Source organism: Urocampus carinirostris, chromosome 20, assembly GCF_059441175.1.
Source record: "Urocampus carinirostris isolate Australia breed hairy pipefish chromosome 20, RoL_Ucar_1.0, whole genome shotgun sequence".
In the NCBI taxonomy this organism is placed as follows: domain Eukaryota; kingdom Metazoa; phylum Chordata; class Actinopteri; order Syngnathiformes; family Syngnathidae; genus Urocampus; species Urocampus carinirostris.
In genome coordinates this window covers 9,802,912-9,827,392 of record NC_142368.1, presented here as the reverse complement: position 1 = coordinate 9,827,392, position 24,481 = coordinate 9,802,912, and the positions used below count along the sequence as shown (strand labels likewise).

General features: G+C 39.6%; 2 protein-coding genes across 2 annotated transcripts in view; both read right to left on the bottom strand.

Annotated features, from left to right (window-relative positions):
* Window positions 1-24,481, bottom strand: part of chga (chromogranin A) — a 569,746-nt gene that overhangs the window by 220,065 nt on the left and 325,200 nt on the right. The gene's annotated exons all lie outside the window — the stretch shown is intronic.
* bcl11bb (BCL11 transcription factor B b) overlaps window positions 1-24,481 on the bottom strand; it is an 87,459-nt gene that overhangs the window by 52,406 nt on the left and 10,572 nt on the right. Inside the window, exon 2 of the mRNA XM_088324938.1 lies at window positions 6,483-6,866. Coding sequence (XP_088181064.1) covers window positions 6,483-6,866 — 384 coding nt within the window. The remainder of the gene's footprint in view (window positions 1-6,482; window positions 6,867-24,481) is intronic.

The window sequence follows — 24,481 nt, the reverse complement described above, 5'->3', positions numbered from 1 at the left end:
CTCTTTTTCCTTTTTTTATCTTCCGAGACCTTCGTCTCTCTTCTAAGACATGATCATTTTGATGTTATTTTTTTTTAGTTTCATTCATATCTTGCGAATCAGTTTGACTGTGTTTTCCCTCAGAAGATTACAACTTATTTTAATTACTTTTATTTCATACCACAATGTATTTAAATAAAACGTTTATTCGATATTTATTATATTAAAAGGACTAATTATCTTCGTTATTTTACTCACCTGTGGAGTAGAAAGCATTGAGCCAAACTTATAAATTAAATTAAATAATTCAGCATATTAAATAATAAATTATTTATAAAACATTACTATTTTTCTGTTTTTTTTCTACATTTATAAAGCAACATATTTGGACATATATACATGAATAATTATAACAATAAAATATAGAAAAAAGGATACAAAATAGATACATTACATGAACTGTCATGATGTGATGCACCTGTGCCCGCTCCTTTGGCTCCAACTGCCTCGGACTCTGATTGGCTCCCTGTCCCTAACTAAACCAACGCCTTCCTGTCACTTGTTGTCAGTCCGTCTACGAACCTCAGTTTACTCTAGGCAAGCTTTTTTTGACCCTGACTCCCACCTGTTTTTGCTCCCGTCTGTTTCTCGGCTTCGACCCGTTTTTTGATCCTGACCACGTCTACTCTCCTCTCCTGGCTTTCGACTCGTTTCCGATCCCGACCACGTATTTGCTCACCTTTTCTGGCTACTAACCCGTTTTTACCACCATCCTTTCTTCCAATAACACTGAGAGAAACCTAACGCAAGTGGTTCCTGTCTCCGTTCTGGTCCTGACATGAACAGGATTTAATTTTGTGCTGTATACAATTCCAGCAAAATATCAGTGTTAGTTTTATTAACAGAATATAAAAAAGAAGTTGAAATAAATATTAAGAAATTATAAAAATTAATAAAACTATAATGAAATTAAATGTGTTGAATTATACATTAAGAAAACTATAGTGAAGATTTTAGTGCCATGTCTAAATTCCATCCATCCATCCATTATCTGCACCGCTTATCCTCAGTAGGGTCGCGGGGGTGCTGGAGCCCATCCCAGCTATCTTCGGGCAGTGGGCAGGGGACACCCTGAACTGGTTGCAGGACACACAGGGACAGACAATTCGCTCACTCATTCATATCTAGGGACAATTTGGACTGGCAAATTAACCTGACATGCATGTTTTTGGAATGTGGGAGGAAACCGGAGTGCCAGGAGGAAACCCACGCAAGCACGGGGAGAACATGCAAACTCCACACAGGAGGTTTGATCTCATGACCTCAGAACTGTGCCGCACACGCGCTAACCACTGCCCCACCGTGCTGCCCCATGTCTAAATCCGTTGCATACGATAACATGCCGATAAATAGCATAATTAACATAAAGTGACAATAAAGACAATTTAATTTATATATATATTTCTTTAATTATTTTTAAACGGTTTTAAACATTAAAGAAGACAGCCGCGCGTGACAAACTTAACAAGAAGCACATTTAAAACGTCGCCCTTCCGAAAGGAGCGTGACATCACGTCTGCGCTAATTCCTTCTGACATGGAAATTGTAAATGATCAAAACCTTGCCGTCGATGTAATCCGCACCCCAATGACCGATGACAAATCCGATGCCCCTCGGCATTATTATCAAAACGCTTACAACTAAATGACGATCGTTCCTAAAGTGTTGAGTTTAGGGAGCGTGGGAGGCGGAGGTGTCCTGCCCTTCACCTTCCCCACCAAAGTTCCCTGTCATTTTCCAGGGGTCTGAGCGTTCACACAAAGTCGGTGAGCAGCGCTTGAAACAACAGTGAGCAACAGCAATCCCAAGTGTGGCAAGATAATTAATTATCAAACATGTCCAAAACTTGACATCAAGTTACATTTTGCTGAGTTTCCGGCAATGCAAAATTATTTTTCTCTTTTGAATGAATTGATTCATGTACTATTGCAAAGGTTGTACGGCCTACGTCGTTTGTTCTTACAATTCTTTCACAAGATATCCATTTCTTTTCATTTCCTGATATATTTTGTCGCATAGTATTAACATTTTGGGGGGCTTATTGAGTCGGTTGTAAGATACAGAACTGTACTTAATCACATTTTTTAGTGGAAGTACAATGTTGGCAACAAGATTCACTTGATATCATTGGAAATTATTTGAATGTAACACAAACTTTTTCTTCTTTTTTCTTCTTCTTTTTTTTCTACTTTTTTTTAAATTCCTTTAAAAAAAATCTCATTGTGTTTATTTTTTCCGAGCTGTTACTTTTTTTTTTGTTCTCTATTTACTATTTTCCTACATTTCTTTCTTTTCTTTTTTTCTGGATTTTTTTCTAAATTTTTCCTTCTATTTTCTCTTCCTTTTGTTTCTTTTTTTCTGAGCTTTTCACTACTTTTTCATTTCGGTATTTTTTTCTTTTTTGTTTTATTCCCCCCTTCCTTTAAGTCATTTTGTGCATAATTTTACTTAACATTTGGTCATGTTGGGATTAAAGAAGCAAAATCAACCCGAAGAGCCGTTTGGGACCCGGTTCCTTTTAGTGAGCCGAGCTGAAGAAGCCGGTTCCCTGACAAACCCTACAAACTTTACGCAACTTCGTTCTCCTTCGACTCGACTTCAAAATACCGCATTTAGGACACAACGTCAGGGGAACCCGTGTATTTTTACTTTCATGCACTGTAACCTTGACTTGAGTCGCTTCTTAATTAGTAATTTTGAGCCCTCATTTTTGTGCGCTGGCTAGATTTTCTTGTGCGCTGAGAATGTGCGAGTAGTGCGCAGTTGCTTAGAGGGAACACTGTTCCCCACCCTTTCAAATTGGTTAGACCTCCTGCGGGCCTGTGTGGGTGTGAGCATGTGTGTGTCTGTGTGACACAAATACACAAACAGACACGCACATTCTCAAGTCTGGCTAATGAAATCATCTGTGGCTCCATTAATCCCTCCTGAAGGCCACAGTCAAAATAACAAGGATTCTTTCAAATGCAGCTATCTTTCGCAGACAGGTGACACACACACACATCCACGAACGCACACTCCTTCTAAAAAAAGGAGCTTATCTAAGCAGTTTTAGATATACACTCGCCAAAATGGCTAGCAAAGAAAAATGTCCCCATTACAAGAGTGTGATGTCAAGGTTTCTGCCACACTTGTATAAGCATTCGCACTTGAAGTGCTATTTTGGTGAGTTCAAGGGTGCGTAAAAGTGTTCGAACAATCAAAACTAAATTAAGGGTCCACACTGAGAGAAATGTACAGTGATACCACTACATACAATCGTAGTTTGTTCCAGGATCGTGCTAATATCTAAAATTGCTCGTATCTTGAGTGAATTTTCCCCATAAGGAATAACTGAAAACCAGTTAATCCGTTCTCAGCCTACCCAACACATTCAAGTTAACCCTAAATATTTATAAAACACATCTCCCTGATCACTAAAATCCCATTCAAGCCGTAATTGAACATAAAAATACAGCGGTAGGATGTAAAAGATAATAGCAAAATGCGGCGAAGGAGCAGGGTAGATATCGACGGCTGGGTTTAGGTCCCGAGGGCGGTGCGGAGGGAGCGGATGCAGCGGGGCTCTGACTTCCGACTAGATCATGTAACCTTTCCAAAAAGCCATTACCACTTACTATTATTAACTACTGCGCTGAAAGAAAACGTAAATGAGTGTTGCGTCACGTTGCCTATACAGTGGAACCTCGGTTTTCCAACGCCTCTCAGTTCGGACAAATCGGTGTTCAACCAAAAATTTTGAAAAATTCTTGCTTCGCTGTTCGGTCAAAAAATCGGAGTTCGAACGCCGGTACGCTAGGGTGCGATGCTGAGCGGCGTACGGGTGTTTTAGCCCCTAATTATGCCTAAGAAGAAGGTCGGTGCAAGCAGGACAGGTGAAAAAAGACAAGTTGTTCGTACAACTCTTGCCTTTAAGAAAGATATAATAGCTAAATATGAAAGAGGTGTACGAATTTCCGATCTTACTAGTGAATACAGCATGGCTAAATCTACTATAAGTACGATAGTAAAGAATAAGGAGGCTGTGAAATCGAGTGATGCGGCTAAGGAAGTTAGCGCTATAAGCAAGCAACTGCCGCAAGTTTTGGAAGAGGTAGAAAAACTTTTGATGATTTTTCTCTCCCCACCGTCCACCACAAAGGTAAGAAATCTTATACATATACATATCTTATACATTTTTTTTTTTTACACGTTCATGTTAGCGTAATCCTTCGTACAGAAGATTACGCTAACGCGAACGTACGATTAGCCTGGGTTAGCTTCATGTTTACGTTCATGGTAAACATTCAGGGTGTTGGAACGGATTAAAACGATTTTACATTACTTTTAATGGGAAAAACGATTTCGGTGATTGAACAAATCGGTTTTCGAACAAGGTTCTGGAACGGATTATGGTCGAGAACCGAGGTTCCACTGTATCTAGATGACCCCCGCCAGAGCAACCAAACTGTGAAGAACAGTGCCAAAATTGTAACAACAACAAAATCTGAAAATTTTTAATTGTGTTGTTGTTATTGGTGCGTGCCACAGTGCAGGACTAAATTGCATTGCATGTGTCAACGTTCCTAGAAGATTAAAGGAAACTCCAGCGACCTGACAATGAATACCATGATACAAAAAGAGACTAGTAGCATTTTTCAAAGAAAACTTCCCCTGCTGTTCGAATCAGATGCATAAATTAGGGACTTGATTTGTGGGAGAAAAAATTAAAATAAAGTGAATGGAGTAAATATTTAACAAAATACTGTCAAACTTGCAGTTTTGTGTCAGGTTCTGCACGGTTGCCATGGCGCCCAGCTGGCACCGCCCCTTGACACCGGCTGACTCGCATTTATTGATTACTTCTGTGGGTACTTAAACGTCCTATTTTGAACTGCGCTTTGCCAGATCGTTGTTGAAAACTCGTTTATGCTTGGTTATACTTGTTGTGCTTGTGGGACTTTGTTGCACTTCGGTGTAACATTCTGAAAGATTCCTGCAAGTTCTGTTTAATTCTGGAAATGCATAGTTTGTAGTTTTGCCTGTGTTTGACCCGTTTTGTTTTTTGGTCTGGTCCGTTTGTGTTTCGGACAACTTTTCGTTCTCAATTAAAGCGTGAGGACGTCTACGCAAATGAGGTCCTACTTCCTGCTTCCCGTTCCGTTTTGTGACAGTTTTGCTACTGTTTTGTAATAAATGGTAATGATGTCTCCTCGTGAAGGGTGTCATAAATGTTTTCAGACGTCCCTACAATGTTTCATATTCAGAGCGCATGCGTCGATGAAAAGTGCAGCTCGCCGATTTCCTCTTTCACCAGAACACTTGAGGAATTTGGCCACCGAGGGCTAAAATTATGAAACTTGAGTGAAACTTGACACCATCGGCGCCACTGTTTTCTTCAAAAAAGAGCTCCACCCGCCGATGCCAAAAGCGAAAATAACCGAAGCAATGCGATTATTAAAAAAACAACAAAAGAGTGCGGGATCAGGTGTGTATGAAACACATAGGCTAACACGCTAGTCTATAGTTTTAGCTTCTGGAAATTAGTTTTTTTCTCTCCTATCTCAGGGAAGATTTTCGTTGGAAAGACATCTCGTATCACAAGATTTCCTGTTATCTCGAGTAGCTCGTGTGCAAGAGTATCCTTATATGCAGGGTTGGGTAGGGTTACTTTAACTTGATTACTTTCAATTAATTTTGGATTACTCCAATACCAAATATGCTAATAAAAGACAAAAGAAACTAAATATGAATAAAATGATGACTCACAACACGTGGTAAGCTTTCTCTCCTGGCTTTGATCTCTTTGATCTCCGGCAAAACGAACATCAAATGCGACAGAAACAAAATGAAAATAAATCCAAACAGCTTGCCGACATCATTTTTGCCTTTCCATGTATTCCGTTACTCCTCAAGCCTGCACAAAATTTAGTAATTTTATTCATATTTAGTTTCTCATCTCATCTCATCTCATCAGCCGTACCGCTTATTCTCATTAGGGTCACGGGGGGGCTGGAGCCCATCCCAGCCATCTCCGGGCAGTGGGCAGGGGACACCCTGAACTGGTTGCCAGCCAATCGCAGGGCACACAGGGACAGACAACTCATTCGCTCATTCACACCTAGGGACAATTTGGACCGGCCAATTCACCTGAAATGCATGATTTTGGAACGTGGGAGGAAACTGGAGTGCCCATGCAAGCAGGGGGAGAACATACAAACTCCGCACAGGAAGTCTGGAGCTGGATTTGAACCCACGACAGGTTCCCATGACATGAACTGTGCCGCACAAGCGCTAACCACTGCGCCGCCGTGCTGCCCATATATTTAGTTTCTTTTGTCTTTTATTAGCATATTTGGTATTGGAGTAATCCAAAAGTAATTGAAAGTAATCCAGTTAAAGTAACCCTACCCAACCCTGAAAATGTCCACAATAAAACTATAAAACAAGTGTATGTGTCATACCTCCTTTCTCCTGTTTAGGGCAGATCCCCTTGGCGGGCGTCAGTCTCCGGTGTGCGTCCTCGTCCCTGCCGGGGGTGGCCTGGACACCCACCTCGACGGGCAACATCAGAGGTCCCCGTCCCATCTCCAGGGCGTGGCCCCGGGGAGAGATGGGGATACTGGCGGCACCGCCCGCCTCCCCGGGCTTGACGGAGAAGGGGCCGGGCACGCCCCGCGGGGGTCCGCGGCACAGCCGGCGCTTGTGCTCGATGAAGACCAGGATGTCGCCCAGGGGGAAGTTGGTCTGGCACTGGCCGCATGTCAGCAGGTCGTGCTCCTCGGGACCCCGGAGGACCCCGGCGGGGGCCGGCGACGGGGACCGAGCCGTCGGATCATTGCCGTCGACTGTAGAGGAAAGAATATGGAGAGGACTTAATTTAAGAAGAAACGGAAAAAAACGACATGAACTAGACCTAAAACAGTATGAAGGATTAAACCCTAAATTGTCATGGTGCCCAGCTGGCCCCGCCTTTTGGAACTGCCCTTGGCCAGATCGTTGTTTACCCTTGTTGAAAACCTGTTTGATACCTGTTTATTCTTGTTGTGCTTGTTGGACTTTGTTGCACTTCGGTGTAACATTCTGAGAGATTCCTGCAAGTTCTGTTTCATCCCGTTAAATGCCTAGTCTGTAGTTTTGCCTGCATTTGAGCCTGCTTTGTTTTGTTTTTGGTCCGTTTGTGTGTTGGACAACTTTTCTTTCTCAATTAAAGTGACAGATCGTCTACGCAAATGAGTTCCTACTTCCTGCTTCCCGACCCATTTCAAGACAGTCCCGTCCCGTTTTGTGACATAAATGAAAAATGGATAAATGTATACATTTTAAAAATACAGTAAATACAAATGAAAACAAAAACATACATGCATAAATATAACAATATACAAAAGTGCTTGAATTTACAGCCAAATTCAAGCACCCTTTAAGGACTTTCAAAGCTATATTTTCTTTTTTCCAGTACCATTAATAAAGGAAATCCGGTGTGAATCATACATTTTTAATCTTGTGTACATTTAAAAAGACATGATTTTAAGATGTTGAGTAAATAGTGAATATATTTTTTTGTGAAACACATCTCTCCCCAAATAGATGTTAAGTAAAATGACAATAATATGTAGCTTACATTTTTAGTTTTTCCCATTACAATTTACTGTCATGAACCGAAACAGGAGGAGAACCCAAATGCGTGACGTTTCTCACACAAGCCTTTTATTTTACAGGAAATGGGCAGTCATGCACGTTAGGCAGCAGTCTGGCGTGGAATGATAGGATTGATATCAAAACAGGATAGCGAAATTTAACAGGAAAAACTAGACAGGAACGAAACTGGAGATCAATAATAAACAGGAGAAAAATAGACGGGAACGATACTGGACAGGAAACATGGGCAGGAAACAGGACAAAGTCAAAACCCGTGTCTTGTGGGGCATAGGTCCGTTGAGGGTCTGACAAAGAGAGAGTAAGAGCACTGAGCTTAAATAGAAGGGAAGCCAATCAATCAACGAGCCACAACTGGCGCCACACAGGCGGGGCCAATTGGGCGCCATGACAACCGTGACATTTACCACTGGGAAATGCTACCTTGATTTTTTTGCCTTGCTTGTAATAAATGTCCATAGATTATACATAATCCTTGAACTAATACACATTTCACAGTGCCCTGTCCTCTTGAGATGACGCTTCATAAGATAATGCCATGCAAACTAATGCCAGCCGCTGTTAATCATCCACCAGAGAGGAATGTCGGGGGGGCAGACTTGTCGTGAAACATAGCAACAATTCTAACCATTCACAAGCACTTTCCAAACTTTGAAAACATACACTTACAATTCGAGCATTTTTAAGGATTTCAAGCACCTGTACAAACCCTGTTTAATCACTTTTGAGAACTGGTATGCACTCTACCATAAAGCTTATTATGCTGAAATAAGCTTTATGGTAGAGTGCATAACAGTTTCAATACGAGCGATTTGAATAGAAAAAGGCAAAATAAACATGTTACCTGCTCAAAAGTGATTTATATACGGTGTGCATTAGCGTTCGATTACATTCAAGAAGGAATGGTTTAAGATGTACAGTGGAACCTCGGTTTTCGAACGCCTCTCAGTTCGAACAAATCGGTTCTCGACCAAAAATTTCGAGAAATTCTTGCTTCGCTTTTCGTTCAAAAAAATCGGAGTTCGAACGCCGGTACGCTAGGGGCGACGCTGGGCGGCGTACGAGTATAGATTGCCCCCACCCCTCGTGAAGAACTGTTGTCACGGCAACGCGCACTCCTTTTCTGTTTTCGTTTTTCAAAAGCGGTGAAGGGAGTGTTTTAACCCCTAATTATGCCTCGGAAGAAGGTCGGTGCAAGCAGCAAAGTTGCTACAGGTGAAAAAAGAGGAGTAGTGCGTACAACTATTGCATTTAAGAAAGAAATAATAGCAAAATATGAAGAAGGTGTGCGAGTTTCCCTTCTTTCAGGAATACAGCATGGCTTCTGCAGACAACCGCCAAGGTAAGAAATCCTACTCATAATTCTTTTCTTTATCCTTTAACCGCTCACCACTTGTTGTGGAGACCCGGGTGCTAAATGACGTGTAAACGACCTGATTTTTTTATTTTTACACATTCATGTTAGCGTAATCTTTCGTACGGAAGATTACGCGAACGTACGATTAGCCTGGGTTTACGATTAGCTTCATGTTTACTTTCATGGTAAACATTTAGGGTGTTGGAACGGATTTAAACAATTTTACATTACTTTTAATGGGAAAAAACGACTTTGGTGATCGTACAAATCGGTTTTCGTACAAAGAAATGGAACGGATTATGTTCGAGAAACGAGGTTCCACTGTATTACATTCCCAACAAATGCAAGACGAAGTGGTTTTGGTTATATGCTCGCCGTGACATTCCCGAAAAGTGATATAAAAGTGAGATAAAACGAGGTAAAAGTGGTTATAGTAGCAAATCTCGGCAGGGATGCATTTCTCGGCATAACACCGGCAGACACTTGCTCCGCATCGGTGTGGGTGGCGCCCAGAAACATTGTCTATTTTGCTGTACGGGTGTGTTTTTCTGTGTTAGATAGCCAGGTAGCTGTTCATCTCGTACAGCACACTGGGTTTCCGTTGCCGGCCTTCTATATTTTTGCAGAGCTCTCTCTCTCTCACACACAGGGGCCTTCTCCATCCTGTGTGTGTGGCCTCCAAAAAAGAGAGTCTGTGTGTGTGCAGGTGCAGTGTATTCTCCGCAGACATAAAATCTATAGAGGTCCTGTTACCAGAGCAAATCTCATTCTTCACACATCTGACACGGACATTAATAACCATCACATAGACACCCTGTGGCGTCCGTTTAGTCCCTTAGCTCAACTCCCAAACGGACGACCTCAGATAAAAAAAAAAGAGTCCTTTTCTCCGAGCCGGAAGCTCCAGGTGGGACGGAGGAGGAGGCCTATGTGTGTCCGGGGAGCAGTGAGTATGCCTGGGAGGAATACAGTCATCCCGCGCTGTTTCGCAGTTCGCTTTTCACGGTTTCAACACTTGTATTCTGTTGTATTCTGCATTCTGATTGTCTAAACCACATGTGTCACACTCCCGGCCCGCGGGCCACGTCCGGCCCGCCGTGTAATCATATCCGGCCTGCAAGACCATTTTACATTATTGTTATTAATGACCCGTCAATATGAACAACCCCGTCTCATCCCTGGACATCATATTCTGACGTTTTAGCCACTGTACCTATTCCTTCATATATGATGTATACTATACTATATACCAGGGGTCGGGAACCTATGGCTCGGGAGCCATATATGGCTCTTTTTAAGAGTACCTATGGCTCAGAGACAAATTTAATTGCATGCAAATTTTCTCAATTTCGTTAAAAACTTGAGCTGTTGATCCTGTTCAGATACACGCAAAGCCAAACCAAGGCTGAATTCCAAGGCAAAACAAAAAAAACTCGTTTTGGCTGTACAACGCTAAAGAATCCTTTACATAAAAGCTCACTATATAATCTGTGTTCAGTGTTCAGATACTTTTTGATGAATCCACGGAACAAATTGTAAATACGCCAAAACACCGGAAAATAACTTAAAATTATTTGATTGGGTGAGTGGGAGGGATGGGTGGAGCTATGCAAAAAGTGCAAGCACTCCCTCCTATCTTTCGCCCTACTCCGTCTGCGCCAAAGGTAAGCACATCAGGCTCCCTGTTCTCAGAATGTTGTGACGTTTTGACAAAATAATTTGTGTAGAATTTTCATATTTCTACTTTTGACAGGAGATATATTAAGGAGAGCAAAATCTTTTGGGATATTTTATTGGGTTTGTTTAATATATACATTGGGTTTATTTAATATATATTTACATTGACATAGGAGCAAAGGAATTTGAATGTTATTTTAATGTTAAGTTGTTTAAGTTAAGTTCTAAGTTGTATAATTTAACAAGATATTTTTATTTACAGCAAAATAATAAATACTGTATAAGTGATTTAAGGTTTAAATGTAATATTCTTGTCTGTTTTTATTCATATTTATGTTCCAAAAACATTCAGTTTAAGCGTGTTCAATAAATGTTTATCCTGGTTGGCCCGCGACCTTAAGTGTGTTTTGAATTTTGGCCCCTTGTGCAATTGAGTTAAGACATCCCTGGTCCAAACAGTCGCATCACCCTCCTATCTACATGTGTTTGCCTGTGTCTGCCTGTGGCGGTCTAAGTTGTACATGTACGTACATGTTTCTCTAAAAGCCATCATGTCAACATCACATCAGATAAGCACCACACGAGAGAGGAAATGACCCTCCACTTACTAAAGCAGTGGTTCTCAGATAAGAAATCAAACTGATCGCCAACATGAACTGAAGAGCACAATACTAAAAAACCTCCAATTTCAATTTTCAGTACATGGTTTAACGTAGTTTTATAGTTTGAGGATTTTTTTATTTAATTTTTGAATTTCAGATGCGCTTTATGTCATGATTACAAATGTGAATCACCTTTGCCCGCTCATTTGGCCCCAACCACTGCGGGCTCTGATTGGCTCCCTGTTTAAGAGTAAGAGTATCTAAACCCATTCCTGCCACTCTCCTGCTGTCAGTCCGTCTGCAAACCTCTGTTGATACAAGGCAAGCCTTTTTTGACCCTGACTCCCGCCTGTCCCGTTTTTGCTTCCGTTTGTCTCCGGCTACGACCAGTTTTTGATCCTAACCGCGTCTGCTCTCCTGTCCCGGCTTACGACCTGTTTTTGATCCCGACCACGTTTTTGCTCTCCTGTCCCGGCTATCGACCTGTTTTTCCGTCCCTGACACCGCCATCTCCCGCTACGGAAGATCCACTTCCGTATTCGGATCACGATCCGATTGCGAGAGCGACTTGCACACGATAGAACAAACATTCTGTCGGGGGCCGGACTAGTAGATTAAAGAGAAAGAAAAAGAGAGATAAAGAAATGAGAGAAAGAGGGAGGGAAAAGGAGAGAGGGCAGGTAAAAGGAAGAAAAAAGGGAGAGAGCGTGAGAAACAAAAGAGATAAAAAGAGAAGTCGTCAGAGAGGGGAAAAGAAAGGGAGAGGAAGAAAGAAATCCAAAGTGAAATAGAAAGACAGAGGAGAGAAAAGAGAAAAGAAAGCGGGAAGGGTAGGAAGTGAGAAAGAGAAAAGAGAGAAAAGGAAAAAAGGAAGTTAGAGCAAATTAAGTTAAAAAGACACAGAGAGTGAAAAAGACAGAGACAGAGAGTGGGAGTAAAGGGGTAGAAACGAGGGGGAGAGAGAGAGAGAGAGAGAGAGAGAGAGAGAGAGAGAGAGAGAGAGAGAGAGAGAGAGAGAGAGAGAGAGAGAGAGAGAAATAAATAAATACAAGTACAGTATTTTTGTGAGAGGAACCTGCCTTTGGCAACATCAAGTTGACATATTTCAACCTGCAGCTTGTTTTTCTCTTGCGCTTCTCTGAGTGTTGACTCGCGGGCCGGATTCAATCCCTTAGCGGGCCTGATCTGGCCCGCGGGCCGCCTGTTTGACACCTGTGTTCTACATGCTAGTGACAAAATATCATCTGAAGTAAAAATAATGTTTTTTTTTTAAACATCTCGAATTAATCTTTGAATTTTATACAGCCTGCCAAACATAAACGGCAAAAAAGGATAATATAGAGTCAGATTTTAAGCAGAGCATAATTTAAAAAAATTTGGGCCGAGTTGCGATATTTTCCTGAATTCGGTTCGCTTAAAAATCTGCCAATCATTTATTTCAGACAACCAATCAATAGTGCAACAAAGTACCAAAATTATTTTCAAAATTATAATTTGACCTAACAGTTATTTGTAAACAAACATCAATAGAGTTCTCATACATGTCATCCTCAGCCAATTGGGCTCCTTATCAATGATTGCAATTCCCTTATTAAGCAAGAATAAACCTTCAAATACAACATGGCACCTATTTACTCATAGCAAGACAGACTATGTATACAGTGGAACCTCGGTTATCGCGGTTAATGGGGACCAAAACCACCCGCAAAAAGTGAAAATCCGAGAAGTAGCGGCGCCCCTTCAAAAATGCTAAAAAAATAAAAATAAAAAAAATTATTTTATTTTTTATTATTATTTTATTTTATTATTATTATTTTTTAGACCCTGTTAATGGGGACAAAAACCACCTGCGAAAAGTGAAAATCTGCGAAGTAGCGACGCCCCTTCAAAAAAAAACCTAGTAAAATTATGCAATTACAAACTCTAATTGAATATTTTGTTTTCAAATTTTGTAAAAAAAAATGTAATTTCTAATTTTAATGTAATATTTCTTATTATTATAATTTTTTTTATTTTTTTTAATTGATGTTATTATTTTTTTTTTAACTATTATCATTTCTTAGGCCCGCGAAGTAGCGAGGTCCCACTGTAATACCGTGACAATATTAGCAACATCTTAGATGACATTGTCGTCTGCTACCCATGACCGAATTGCCAATTGGGCAAAACAAGATTGGTCAACCCCAAAAATATTTAATTACATTTATTTTCGTAATTGTTTTTTTTATTCGCGCATAAACATTGTTATACAGTGTACTCAATTTGAAATGACGGACAACATAAAAAAGGCGAACCGTATAAATTGACGGTATTTTAACTTTTATTTCTCATTGGAAAACACATTTTTGTATTCCCAATAACATCCACATGATGGCGACAAAATATCATCTGTAGTAATGTGGATCAAGTACTTAATTAATACAGTAGTGCAAAAACAAAGTTTTTAAAGTATAGTACTTTTATTTGCTAAACAAATGCTTGAGCTTGTATATTGGGTTCGTTCTTTGGTTTCAATGCATAATAGAGTATTTAATAAATGAAAAAAAGGGTTTGTACTTCTCGGGTTTTGACTATATCGGGACCTTTCTGGAAGGCAAATCCTGCGGAAAACGAGGGATTACTGTAAATGGCCTGGACCCTCCTTCCCCCTCCCCAATCTCCATCTCTCCAAACATGACACCCCTAATAATTGCTAAAGCTAAGATAACAGCTATGTGCGCGGGTGTGCTATCAGCGCATAGATCCTAAACTCCCTTATCTTCCGTCTCAAACTGTCAGAGCGCCGTTCCTCCTCTAAACTTCCCGCCGCAGTTTCACCCCTCAATTTTCCCTTCCCTAAAATATTTTGCTATTCTTTCTTTAGGAAAAAAAAATCAATTCCGTGCCCCCCAGCCCCCGGGTTTTTGCCTACGTTCCACTCCCGACATGGAAGGCTGGCGCGAAGCCAGATCATTTCCATCTCATCATCTTTGGCGGCGGCGAAGGAACACAAACGCGTATTTACCTGCAGATCACACAGCTTGCGGCTGCCGTTTTTTGGCGAGATGGTAATAGACGGTGCGGCGGCCATATTGCTCGAATGTATTAGAGGGGAGCGTCCCAGCTGACGAAGCGCCATGGCCATGTTCATATTTGCGGCCACGATCACGGACGTGACAGTTGGACGGTAAACATGGGGAGTTGGTTAGAGTGTCATGGTCGCCGTGGCGACCGGTCTGCCCCGCCCCCTGGTCACCAGGTGAAGCAGATCAGCTAATTGCATGGCTGCTACTTAAGGTTGGGTTGTGGGTATTGCGGGTGTTGGCTCATTACACCTTTTCTGTTCTGTTATGCCTTGTCCTGTTTAGTTTAAGTCGGAGGAAACCTGTACCTGACCATTCTGAGTGTAAGAATGTTTTTGTTCTGTTTTGTCCCGGAGTTTTTGGACAACTTTTATTTTGGTAAATAAAAGCTTTGATCGTACGCAATTGAGTTCTCCCTTCCTGCCTCCTGCCTCCGTTCTGGTCCGGTCACCCCTTCCACCTCGTGACATAGAGTGCTTAAAGTATAGCTTGCACCCCACATACAATCCAGTAAAACATCTTGTCTGTTTTATAACTTTCGGCCCAAACATAGAGAAAACTAATCAGTGAAGCAAACAAGAGGTTATTAAGACATTGGATGACCTGCAGGCATAGGCAGCTCAGGTGCGACAATCTGTGCATAAAAACAGCTATTAATGGTACTCTGCATTAATCTGCCCTTTATGGGATAGTGGCAAGAAGAAAGCCTTTTTTGAAAGAATATCACGAAAAGGCCAGTTAGGTGTATGCAGGAAGCCACGTGGACTCAAGGAACAAGGTGCTCAAATACTTGAACTTTTTAGGCTGAATGCAAAGCGTTACGTTTGTCGTAAGGCTAACACTGCACATCAACCTGAAAACACCATCCCCACAGTCAAACAGGATGGTGGCAGCACCATGCTCTTATGTTTCTTTTCTTCAGCAGGGACTGGGAAGATGGTTAGTTGGTGGGGAAATACATGGGCGAATACAGGGCGATACTGGCAAAAAATCCATTGGAGTTTGCGAGATACCTAAGAATTGGACGCATGTTCACCTTCCAACAGGACAAAGACTCTAAACTTAAAGCAAAATCTACAATATGATGGTATAAAACTAACAATATAAAGCCAAAGTCATCACCTCAATCCTGTCGAGCATTTGTGGGAAAAAAACAGAAAAATGCTGTACGCAAACAATCATCGTCAAACTTCAAGGAACTTGAGCTGTTTTGTGAGGAAGAATGGGAAAATATTTCTGTTTCGAGATGTGCAAAACGTATAGAGGCAAAAAGGCTTGTAGCGGTGATCACAGCAAAAAGGCATGCAAATTATTAACTCAAAGGGGCCAATATTACCTGCTTTTCAATTTTTTTATTTTAGCAATATCAATTTGGTTTCTTTTCACGATTGTATTTTATCCATAAGTTTGAAACCCAAAATATGTCAATATGTTTGGGGGGGACAATACTTTTGCAAAGCACTGAATCCTATTTGATTAGCCCATTTACAGGGTTTAACATTGTGTGTTGGCTTTGTTTTTCAACCCTTTTTGAACCAAGGTAGACTTTTATTTATGAAAAATTTCCGAAGCACACCGTCCGTTGAAAATGTTTGAAATTGAAGTTATATCAAATATTTCACTGTACTACCTCATAAGCAGGTAATTAGTACATAAAAAGAAGAAAATAATACTTAAATTAAAAAAGAATGATGTGCTTTATTTGTTTTTATTTTTTACAGTGCAATCTTAAACCGCTTTGTTAAAGAAATGAAGTTATTAAATGTACTGTGCTACCTCATGAGCAGATAATTAGTATATAAAAAGTATATAAAAATCTACTGCCACCTACTGATATGGAGGACTATTACAGTTCCTTGTCTAAAGAAAACAAAACTATTGAATAATGGCCAGATTTTTTTGGAAAGATAAAATTGTGGAAATTCCAGCGGCACACTAGACAAGGTCTCACGGCACACTAGTGTGCCCCGGCACACTGGTTGAAAAACACTGATCTAGAGCACATATGTCAAACTCATAACCAAAGGGCCGAATGTGGCCCGGCACATAATTTTGTGTGGCCCGTGAGAGCTTAGCCTTAAAATTTCTGAGCGTCTAAAAATAAAGGGATTGAAATAGTGCTTTGATCAAAAACTACATTTCCCACAATGCCTGTCGACTTCGATACCTACGAAGTGACTGCTCAGCATCACTACAAAGTGTTTCCATATCAATGTCAGTAAGTGGATTGAGGAATTCATTTTCACAAAAATATCCAAGAAGAGTTATTAGTTTTTATGAGATATTATGTGTAATTGTTTTTGTTACTGGTAAATGTTTTTTTGTTGCTGCTAATTTATTAATTGCACTACTGTTACGATGCACTGTTCTTTTATTACCCTATTTCTATAACTCAGGCCAGTCTCTCATGTTGCATTCGAGAAAAGTGGGAAATTTGAGTTATTAAACATGCGACCAGCAAAATATAATTGTAGACTCGAGGTGGGAGGTCCTAGTCGCAAAAGTCGGAAACGATATGTACCGACTTCATTGATTTGCTTCAATCAGACTTCACAAAAACGCAAGACGGTGAACGGTAAAACATAATTTACACAATTATTAAAGATAGATTTCTCTGTATTTATTCATTATTAGATTACTGTCATTTCACTTAATGCAATATTATTTTACATACCGGGTGAGGATATGCTGCCATCTCTTGTTAAGAGGTCAGCCATCTTTGCAGTTTACATTCGCTTGGAAATCTTATTTATCCTGACATTCTTTTATCCTACTTTTCTTCTTAAGGTCTTTAGTGCATGTTTACCCAGGAGTGTCGTGTCTAATCTCATTGCATACAATGTTTAACTAACCCAACTAACCCAACAGTATGTGTAGCGACATTTTGTTCAATACAACTGCACGGATTGTGACTTAGGAATCAATAAATTCTGAGTTGTTTTACATAAAGTAGTTGTATTTGTTTTACAAACCATTCAATTACATTTTAGAATCAGAATCACATTTTATTATTGCTGAATTGGCAAAATACACAATAGGAAAAATAATAACAGTGTCTGAAATAACGTCACCCCGAAAGCCCGGGGCGTGCATCTTTTAAGTCGGGCGTACAACTTTTAAAACGTCTCCGCCCGGGTGGCCAAAAACTTTTTCAAGGGAAAAAAACATTTCTTTTTTAATCATATAAAACGTTTGCTTTTGTCCGATTTCGAAATCTTCGTTCGGTTTGGAAATTTCGGAATTTTGGTTCGTTTGGCATTTTGCACACTCGGCAGCCAATCAGAAGCCTGCGTCGAATAACTTCCTGCTTCCGGACTTTCCCGAGCCATATCATTTTCCAAAGTAGACGCACAGAGAATGCAAGAAAAATGAAGAAGTGGTTGGGAATCAAGCCAAAACCTCAGCCCCAGAAGAAAGATTCAAAAGAAGCTAACAAAAAGTATGACGCTACAAAACGTAAACGTACATTAAGAGCATCGTAGAAAGAGGAGTTCACGTGGCTTGTAGCAGACGACGCAACGCAAATATTGCATGAATAAAGATGAGTAAATACAGGTACATACTGATGGCACATGGAAAATATTGATCTCGTATAAATGCAATGAATGTTTTAAGTATATTTATAATAAACTTAATTTTAAAGTGTTGTTCTGTTATATATTCTGACTATCAATCCTTAATACTTTGCAACAATAGGTTTTTTTTGCGATGAGTCGTCTTATTGTGTTTCAAGTTGTGGAAAAATGGGGCAGGCAACTTTATGGCTGGGCAGGCAACTTTTCAGAGTTGTCTGCCCTGGTGTCCGCTAACTTTTTGTTATGAGTTTCAGACACTGCTAATAAGTAGAAAAATATAAAGTATTCCACTTTGATATAAAATATTTAAATCTGAAATAAAAGCTTTATGCACTCAGAACGGGAAAAAAAGTAATATTGCGCTTAAAACTGTAACAAACATGAAAACTAAGACACCTTCCATTAGCACAATATTTTGGAAATAATAAAGTAAGCAATAACATATAGAAACATTCAAGGGTACGAAAATATTCTTCCGCAACAACTGTTTTATAACCAACGACTCAAGAACACCTCGAATAAAATCTATACACAACAGGGATATTGCACTTTAACTGGGATATTGCACTTAAAACCGGGGTATTGCACTTTGAAATCGGGACATTGCACTTCAAAACTGTGTTTTACGGTCAGGGTTGGGTAGGGTTACTTTAACTTGATTACTTTCAATTACTTTTGGATTACTCCAATACCAAATATGCTAATAAAAGACAAAAGAAGGGCAGCACGGCGGCGCAGTGGTAAGCGCGTGCGCGGCACAGTTCTAAGGTCTTGGGATCCTCCTGTGTGGGTTCAAATTGAGCTACCGGACTTCCTGTGCGGAGTTTGTATGTTCTCCCCGTGCTTGCGTGGGTTTCCTCTGGGCACTCCGGTTTCCTCCCACATTCCAAAGACATGCATTTCAGGTGGATTGGCCGGTTCAAATCGTCCCTAGGTGTGAATTCGAGTGAGTTGTCTGTCTCTGTGTGCCCTGCGACTGGCTGGTAACCAGTTCAGGGTGTCCCCTGCCCACTGCCCGATGATTGCTGGGATGGGCTCCAGCACCCCCGCGACCCTACTGAGGATAAGCGGTGCAGCTAATGAGATGAGATGAAGACAAAAGAAACTACATATGAATAAAATGATGACTCACAACACGTGGTAAGCTTTCTCTCCTGGCTTTGATCTCTTTGATCTCCGGCAAAACGAACATAAAATGCGACAGAAACAAAATGAAAATCAATCCAAACAGCTTGCCAACATCATTTTTGCCGTTCCATGTGTTCCGTTACTCCCCAAGCCTGCACAAAATTTAGTCATTTTATTCATATTTAGTTTATTTTGTCTTTTATTAGCATATTTGGTATTGGAGTCATCCAGAAGTAATTGAAAGTAATCCAGTTAAAGTAACCCTACCCAACCCTGTTTACGATTTAGTCACATTTCTAAGTGACATCAGGCCCCGTTTTGTGGCCCTCGGTTAAAACGAGTTAGACACCCCTGATGTCATGCAAGGAAAAATGTGTTGTTTATTTTCAACCTAATAAATAGAAAACATTAGTATTACCGAAAAGTCTTCGGATAGGTCACTTGTAAACACCAACTTGGACATCTAAATTCAGACCCTTTCTCACCCGAGCAGGCAGCAACAGCGCGCGGCACGTTTGCAAAGGCGAGTGTGTGTTTTGTGTGTTTGTGTGTTTGTGTGTGCAAAAAAAACACACAAAAACAAGCATGCATAAGGGTGTAAAAATGGAAAGACGCTAAAGTCTGTAGCGGCGTGAGAGCCTGTCAAACACGCGGTCGAGCCGTGAAACTCAAGCTGCCTGGCCCTCTCTTGCACACACACACTCTCTCACACACACACAGAGAATGGAGTCAGGCAGCCTTTGAGCGCCCCCTATCTGCAATCGGCATCACTACTGCACTATGATAATTGCTGCAATTTGCATTGAAGACCCTTTTGAATTGTATGTGGCCGTTTATTCATTTATTTATTTTTATCTTAGACTTTGGGTTTCCCTGCATTTTTATTTTATTCTGTGCAAGGTTTCATGACAACATATTTTATTTTATATTTTGAAATAAACATTTTTTAAAAACTGAACATTTTCACAAATATTCCAACAGAATAGATGCACTACCACATATATTCAACCGTGTTATTCGTTTTTTGTTAACCTAAAGACGCGTTCATACTAAATTTATGACACAATATTAAAAAAAAAAAATCTTTATCTTCATAACAAATAAAAAAAGCCCATTTTAAAATGTAGGCATTAATTATTTTTTTTCACTCTTTTATTTTTTACTTCAGGCTTTCGATTCCCCAGCATCTTATTTCATTTTATGCAATGCTTGATGACAACATTTTAATTATGATTATGAGTATGATTTTTATGATCATTATTATTATTATTATATTTTTAACAATAATTTAAATACATTAAAAAAAACATAAATGTTGCAACAAAAGCCCTACCACGTGTATTCAATATCAGGGATTGTTTTATGTTACACTAAAGATGTAGATTAAAAAACTACATTTTGTAAGATATTGTACTATAAATAAAAATGTTTTTTAATAGTTCTTAGTAGACTGCAATCTTTAATTATTTTTCCATCAGTATGTTTCATTTATCTATTATATTACATTAAGGTTTGATTTATGTTAAACTAAAGACAGGAAATTGAAAAAAGGGCATTACGATTCTTCGGTAGTAATTCTTAGTATACTATATTCTTTAATAATTATTCTATAAGTATTTTTTTTTTCTTATTTCATTTATCGTCCGTCTATGTTACTGTGACAGTCACATGTCAAAGTCTTGTGAAAACAATTTAAATACTCCATAAAAACAAAAAAATGACAAAATATAACAATAAAATAAATACCAAAAATCACAAAAATAATAGAGCTTATTTTTCTTATTTATTATTAAGGATTATTCATGATTTCCCCTATGTTACTATATTTCTTACTCAATACAAAAACTTTAAAATACTCAAAATAATAAAGTTAACAATGTTTCAAAGTAAAATAAAGGTGTTTTGGTGGCATACAATTTGGCGAACATTGTATACTGCAAATACTGAATTATTTTTTCAAATCAATACTCCATTATAGACTGAAACCAAATAACAAAAACTTACTATTACTGTATAAACATTTTTATACATTTATCATTTTTTGTCACGGTTGCCATGGCGCTCAATCTGCCCCACCCGTGTGGCGCCAGCTGCGGCTTATTAACAGTTTGGCTTTCCGTCTTTTTGAGCTCAGTGCGGTCGCTCTTAGTTTGTCAGTCCGTCAGCGAACCTCTGCCCCGCAAGACGTAGGTTCTGACTCGGCCCTGATTTCCTGTTGGTATTTCCAGTCCGGTATTGTTCCCATTTATTTTTGTCCTGTTTAATATCGGTTTCCAGTTTCATTCCTGTCTACTTTTGTTCTGTTTCTCATTCTCTCCAGTTTTCGTTCGCGTCTACTTGTGTCCTGTTTATTTTCGATATCCTGTTTCATTATCTATCCTGTCTGTCTGTCCCGTCCTGTCTGGTATCGACCCCATCTGTCCGATATCAACTCGGGCAATTGGAATCGATCTCGTCGGTCTCTGGCTTCCTGTCTTTCCACGCCAGACCGCTGTCTAACATGCATGACTCCCCATTTCCCGCAAAATAAAAGGCTTGTATGGGAACATCACGCGTTTGGGTCCTGATCCGGTTCTGGTTCTTGCCATTTTTTACCTAGAACTCCTGTACCGCTAAATACAAATAAGCTCAGCCAATCAGAAGGCAAAACACAATGCGCGATGCAGATCTGTGAAGTAGCGAAACCATGAAGAGTACACCGAGGTATAGCCAAAGATATCTGAGAGGAATGTGCACCAACAGGCTATATATGCCAAAGACACACCACAGGAAATACTTATTTTAACATAATCTCCATTTGACTGTCCAGAAACTAGCATCTATTAAAAAAAATGTATTTTGTATCGGAGTATTGTGTGGATGCAAAGGGAAGCAAATCGTCTTCAGTATTTCTTTCATAGAACCGATCCGCAGACGGTGAAAGTCGTTCGTGCCGCAGCTTTTGTTACCTGAGCGCAATTTTGGCGACGGCCGGCCGGCGGAGGTTGTTCAAAGCGAGCCGGAGGGGCTGTTTTGCGAGCTTGCATCAGCAGACTTTAATAAATCTCGTAAAAAGCTCTAATGACGGCGGCCGGCCCGATATAAACGCGCCTCGCCTGGGGTAGGGGGATGCAAAAATTCCCACAGACGTCTGTCAGTGGGATTTCAAAGGGGGAAATTATTTTGCACTCCGCGGCCACGCCACTCAAGAAACGTCTTTGTTTGAGTTTTGCCAGTGAGAAAGAAGAAAACAGCTGAAAAGGGGTGGTGGGAGATATTTGGGGAGTATTTATTTGTTAATAACATGCATTTGCCCTTAGAAACAAACTCAGAGTTCGAGTATGCACAGTAGTATTGTATATTATGGTATTTGTGAGTCGGAAAATATCACTGACCTCAATCACAACACATTGAATGGTACAGGAATCGAGCCCAGGTGGCGAGAGTAAGGGCACTGAATACTAACCACTGAACCACCAGTAATGCACATTAGGTGACATCTCTTGATAGTCAAAACTCACAAAGTACATGCCGTATTTATGTATTTACTTATCTATTTATGTATTTATTTATTTGTTTGTTTATATATTCGGATTCAGATTCAGATTCAGATATACTTTATTGTCATTCTTGTACACGTGTATACAGAACGAAATGTCGACACATCTGACCCGCACAGTTTCCTTGAATGTACATATATAAATAAAATGTTGTATTGAATTGGAGTATTGAAGTACTAATAATATACTAAATAATTATAGCTATGTATAGTATTATACAGTAGTGCAAAGAATGCAAGAGGAGCAGCTTACCAGATGTGCAAAATGGGCAGTCAGGCAAACAAGTCAGATATGTAGATACATCTATCTATTCATTCATTTATTCATTCATTTATTTATTTATTCATTACTCAAAAACCAACCAATTTTACAGGTTTAAGTATTATTTTCTAACAATTAAAAGTACGGGACGTTATAAACGTTTTTTGTTTACAATTAACTCCCATACGGTCAAATTATCATTATAAAACTAATTTGGCCCTTTTATCACACAACTCTAAAGATCTGATCCAATTTACCTTGCCGCCATCATCTGGACGTTATAGAAAATTGGTTTTCCCCTCTGGTTCTGTCCTACAGAAACCATGTGTATTTCCATTAACAAGCATTTTTGAAAATAAGCCAGGGAGCCACCACTACGATGCGGCAAACACCCGTATGTGGATCCGGAGCAAGTTTAGCGGGTCGAGAAATGTAAGTTTGTTGGCGATAGAAAGCATCTTCCTTTGTTTAGCCAATCAGAGAGCAGATTGTGTTCTGCATAATAAAAATGAAAACTAAAATGATATAAATCTATATCTATCTATCTATCTATCTATCTGTGTGTGTGTGTGTGTGTGTGTGTGTGTGTGTGTGTGTGTGTGTGTGTGTGTGTGTGTGTGTGTGTGTGTGTGTGTGTGTGTGTGTGTGTGTGTGTGTGTGTGTGTGTGTGTGTGTGACTTATAGTCTCCAAAACGGCTAAACGGATTTTTGTAGAAATAATAACCTTTGACCTTAAGGCCTCTGCGAATGTCTTTAGCTGGGTTTCGTTTCAAGGCAGCCCGAATTAATACAAAAAAAAAAATCAATTAACATCTACTTGACGTGACTTGACTTTTATGGGGTCCCTTACGCCCTTTGGTGGCCAATTTGGGTACTGCAGCTCCTGACTACCGACCACTCCAGGCAGCCGAATTCAATCTTTTATCGACCTGTTAACGCCACACCCTTTACTTGTATAAATAAACACAAACAAACCACACCGGAGGAAACAATTGTTTGGTGTTGCTGATGATCAATCAGATTTTGAAGGACATCAAATATATCCATTGTGAATTGCATCAAAATATATTTGTGTAACACTTCAGGCAACTCAAAGTTCTATATAAAAACTTTCAATATACAGTACAAGAATCAATTGAAATCTTCTTTTTCCCACGATGCACAATGATTGAAATAAAAAATAAAATATATAATTAAAATAAGATCAATAGAATAATCATGGCAAGGCACAGAATAACCGTGTAAGGAATATGACTTGAAGAAGGCTCATGTTAATACTATAACGTTACTATAATATAACCATAAGAGGATTTGAATATTGGTAGTAGGATTAAAATAGGCATCGTCAATTGCTAATATGAGAGCAGTGAGTGATTCACATTTATAAATGATAGCCTATTTTTGAGGGGAAGAACTGATCCCCGCCTTCATTGTTTTGTTTTCTAATTTGGGACGGGGTTATTTTGAGTTATTGTTCAAAATGTACACGCCATTTACAATTTTTCTGATATTCTAAAACTAATTATATTTATATACCTATATTTAATATTTAAACAGATGTATTTGTTCTTATTAGGGATACTAAGCATCAGTATCTGTGATAATA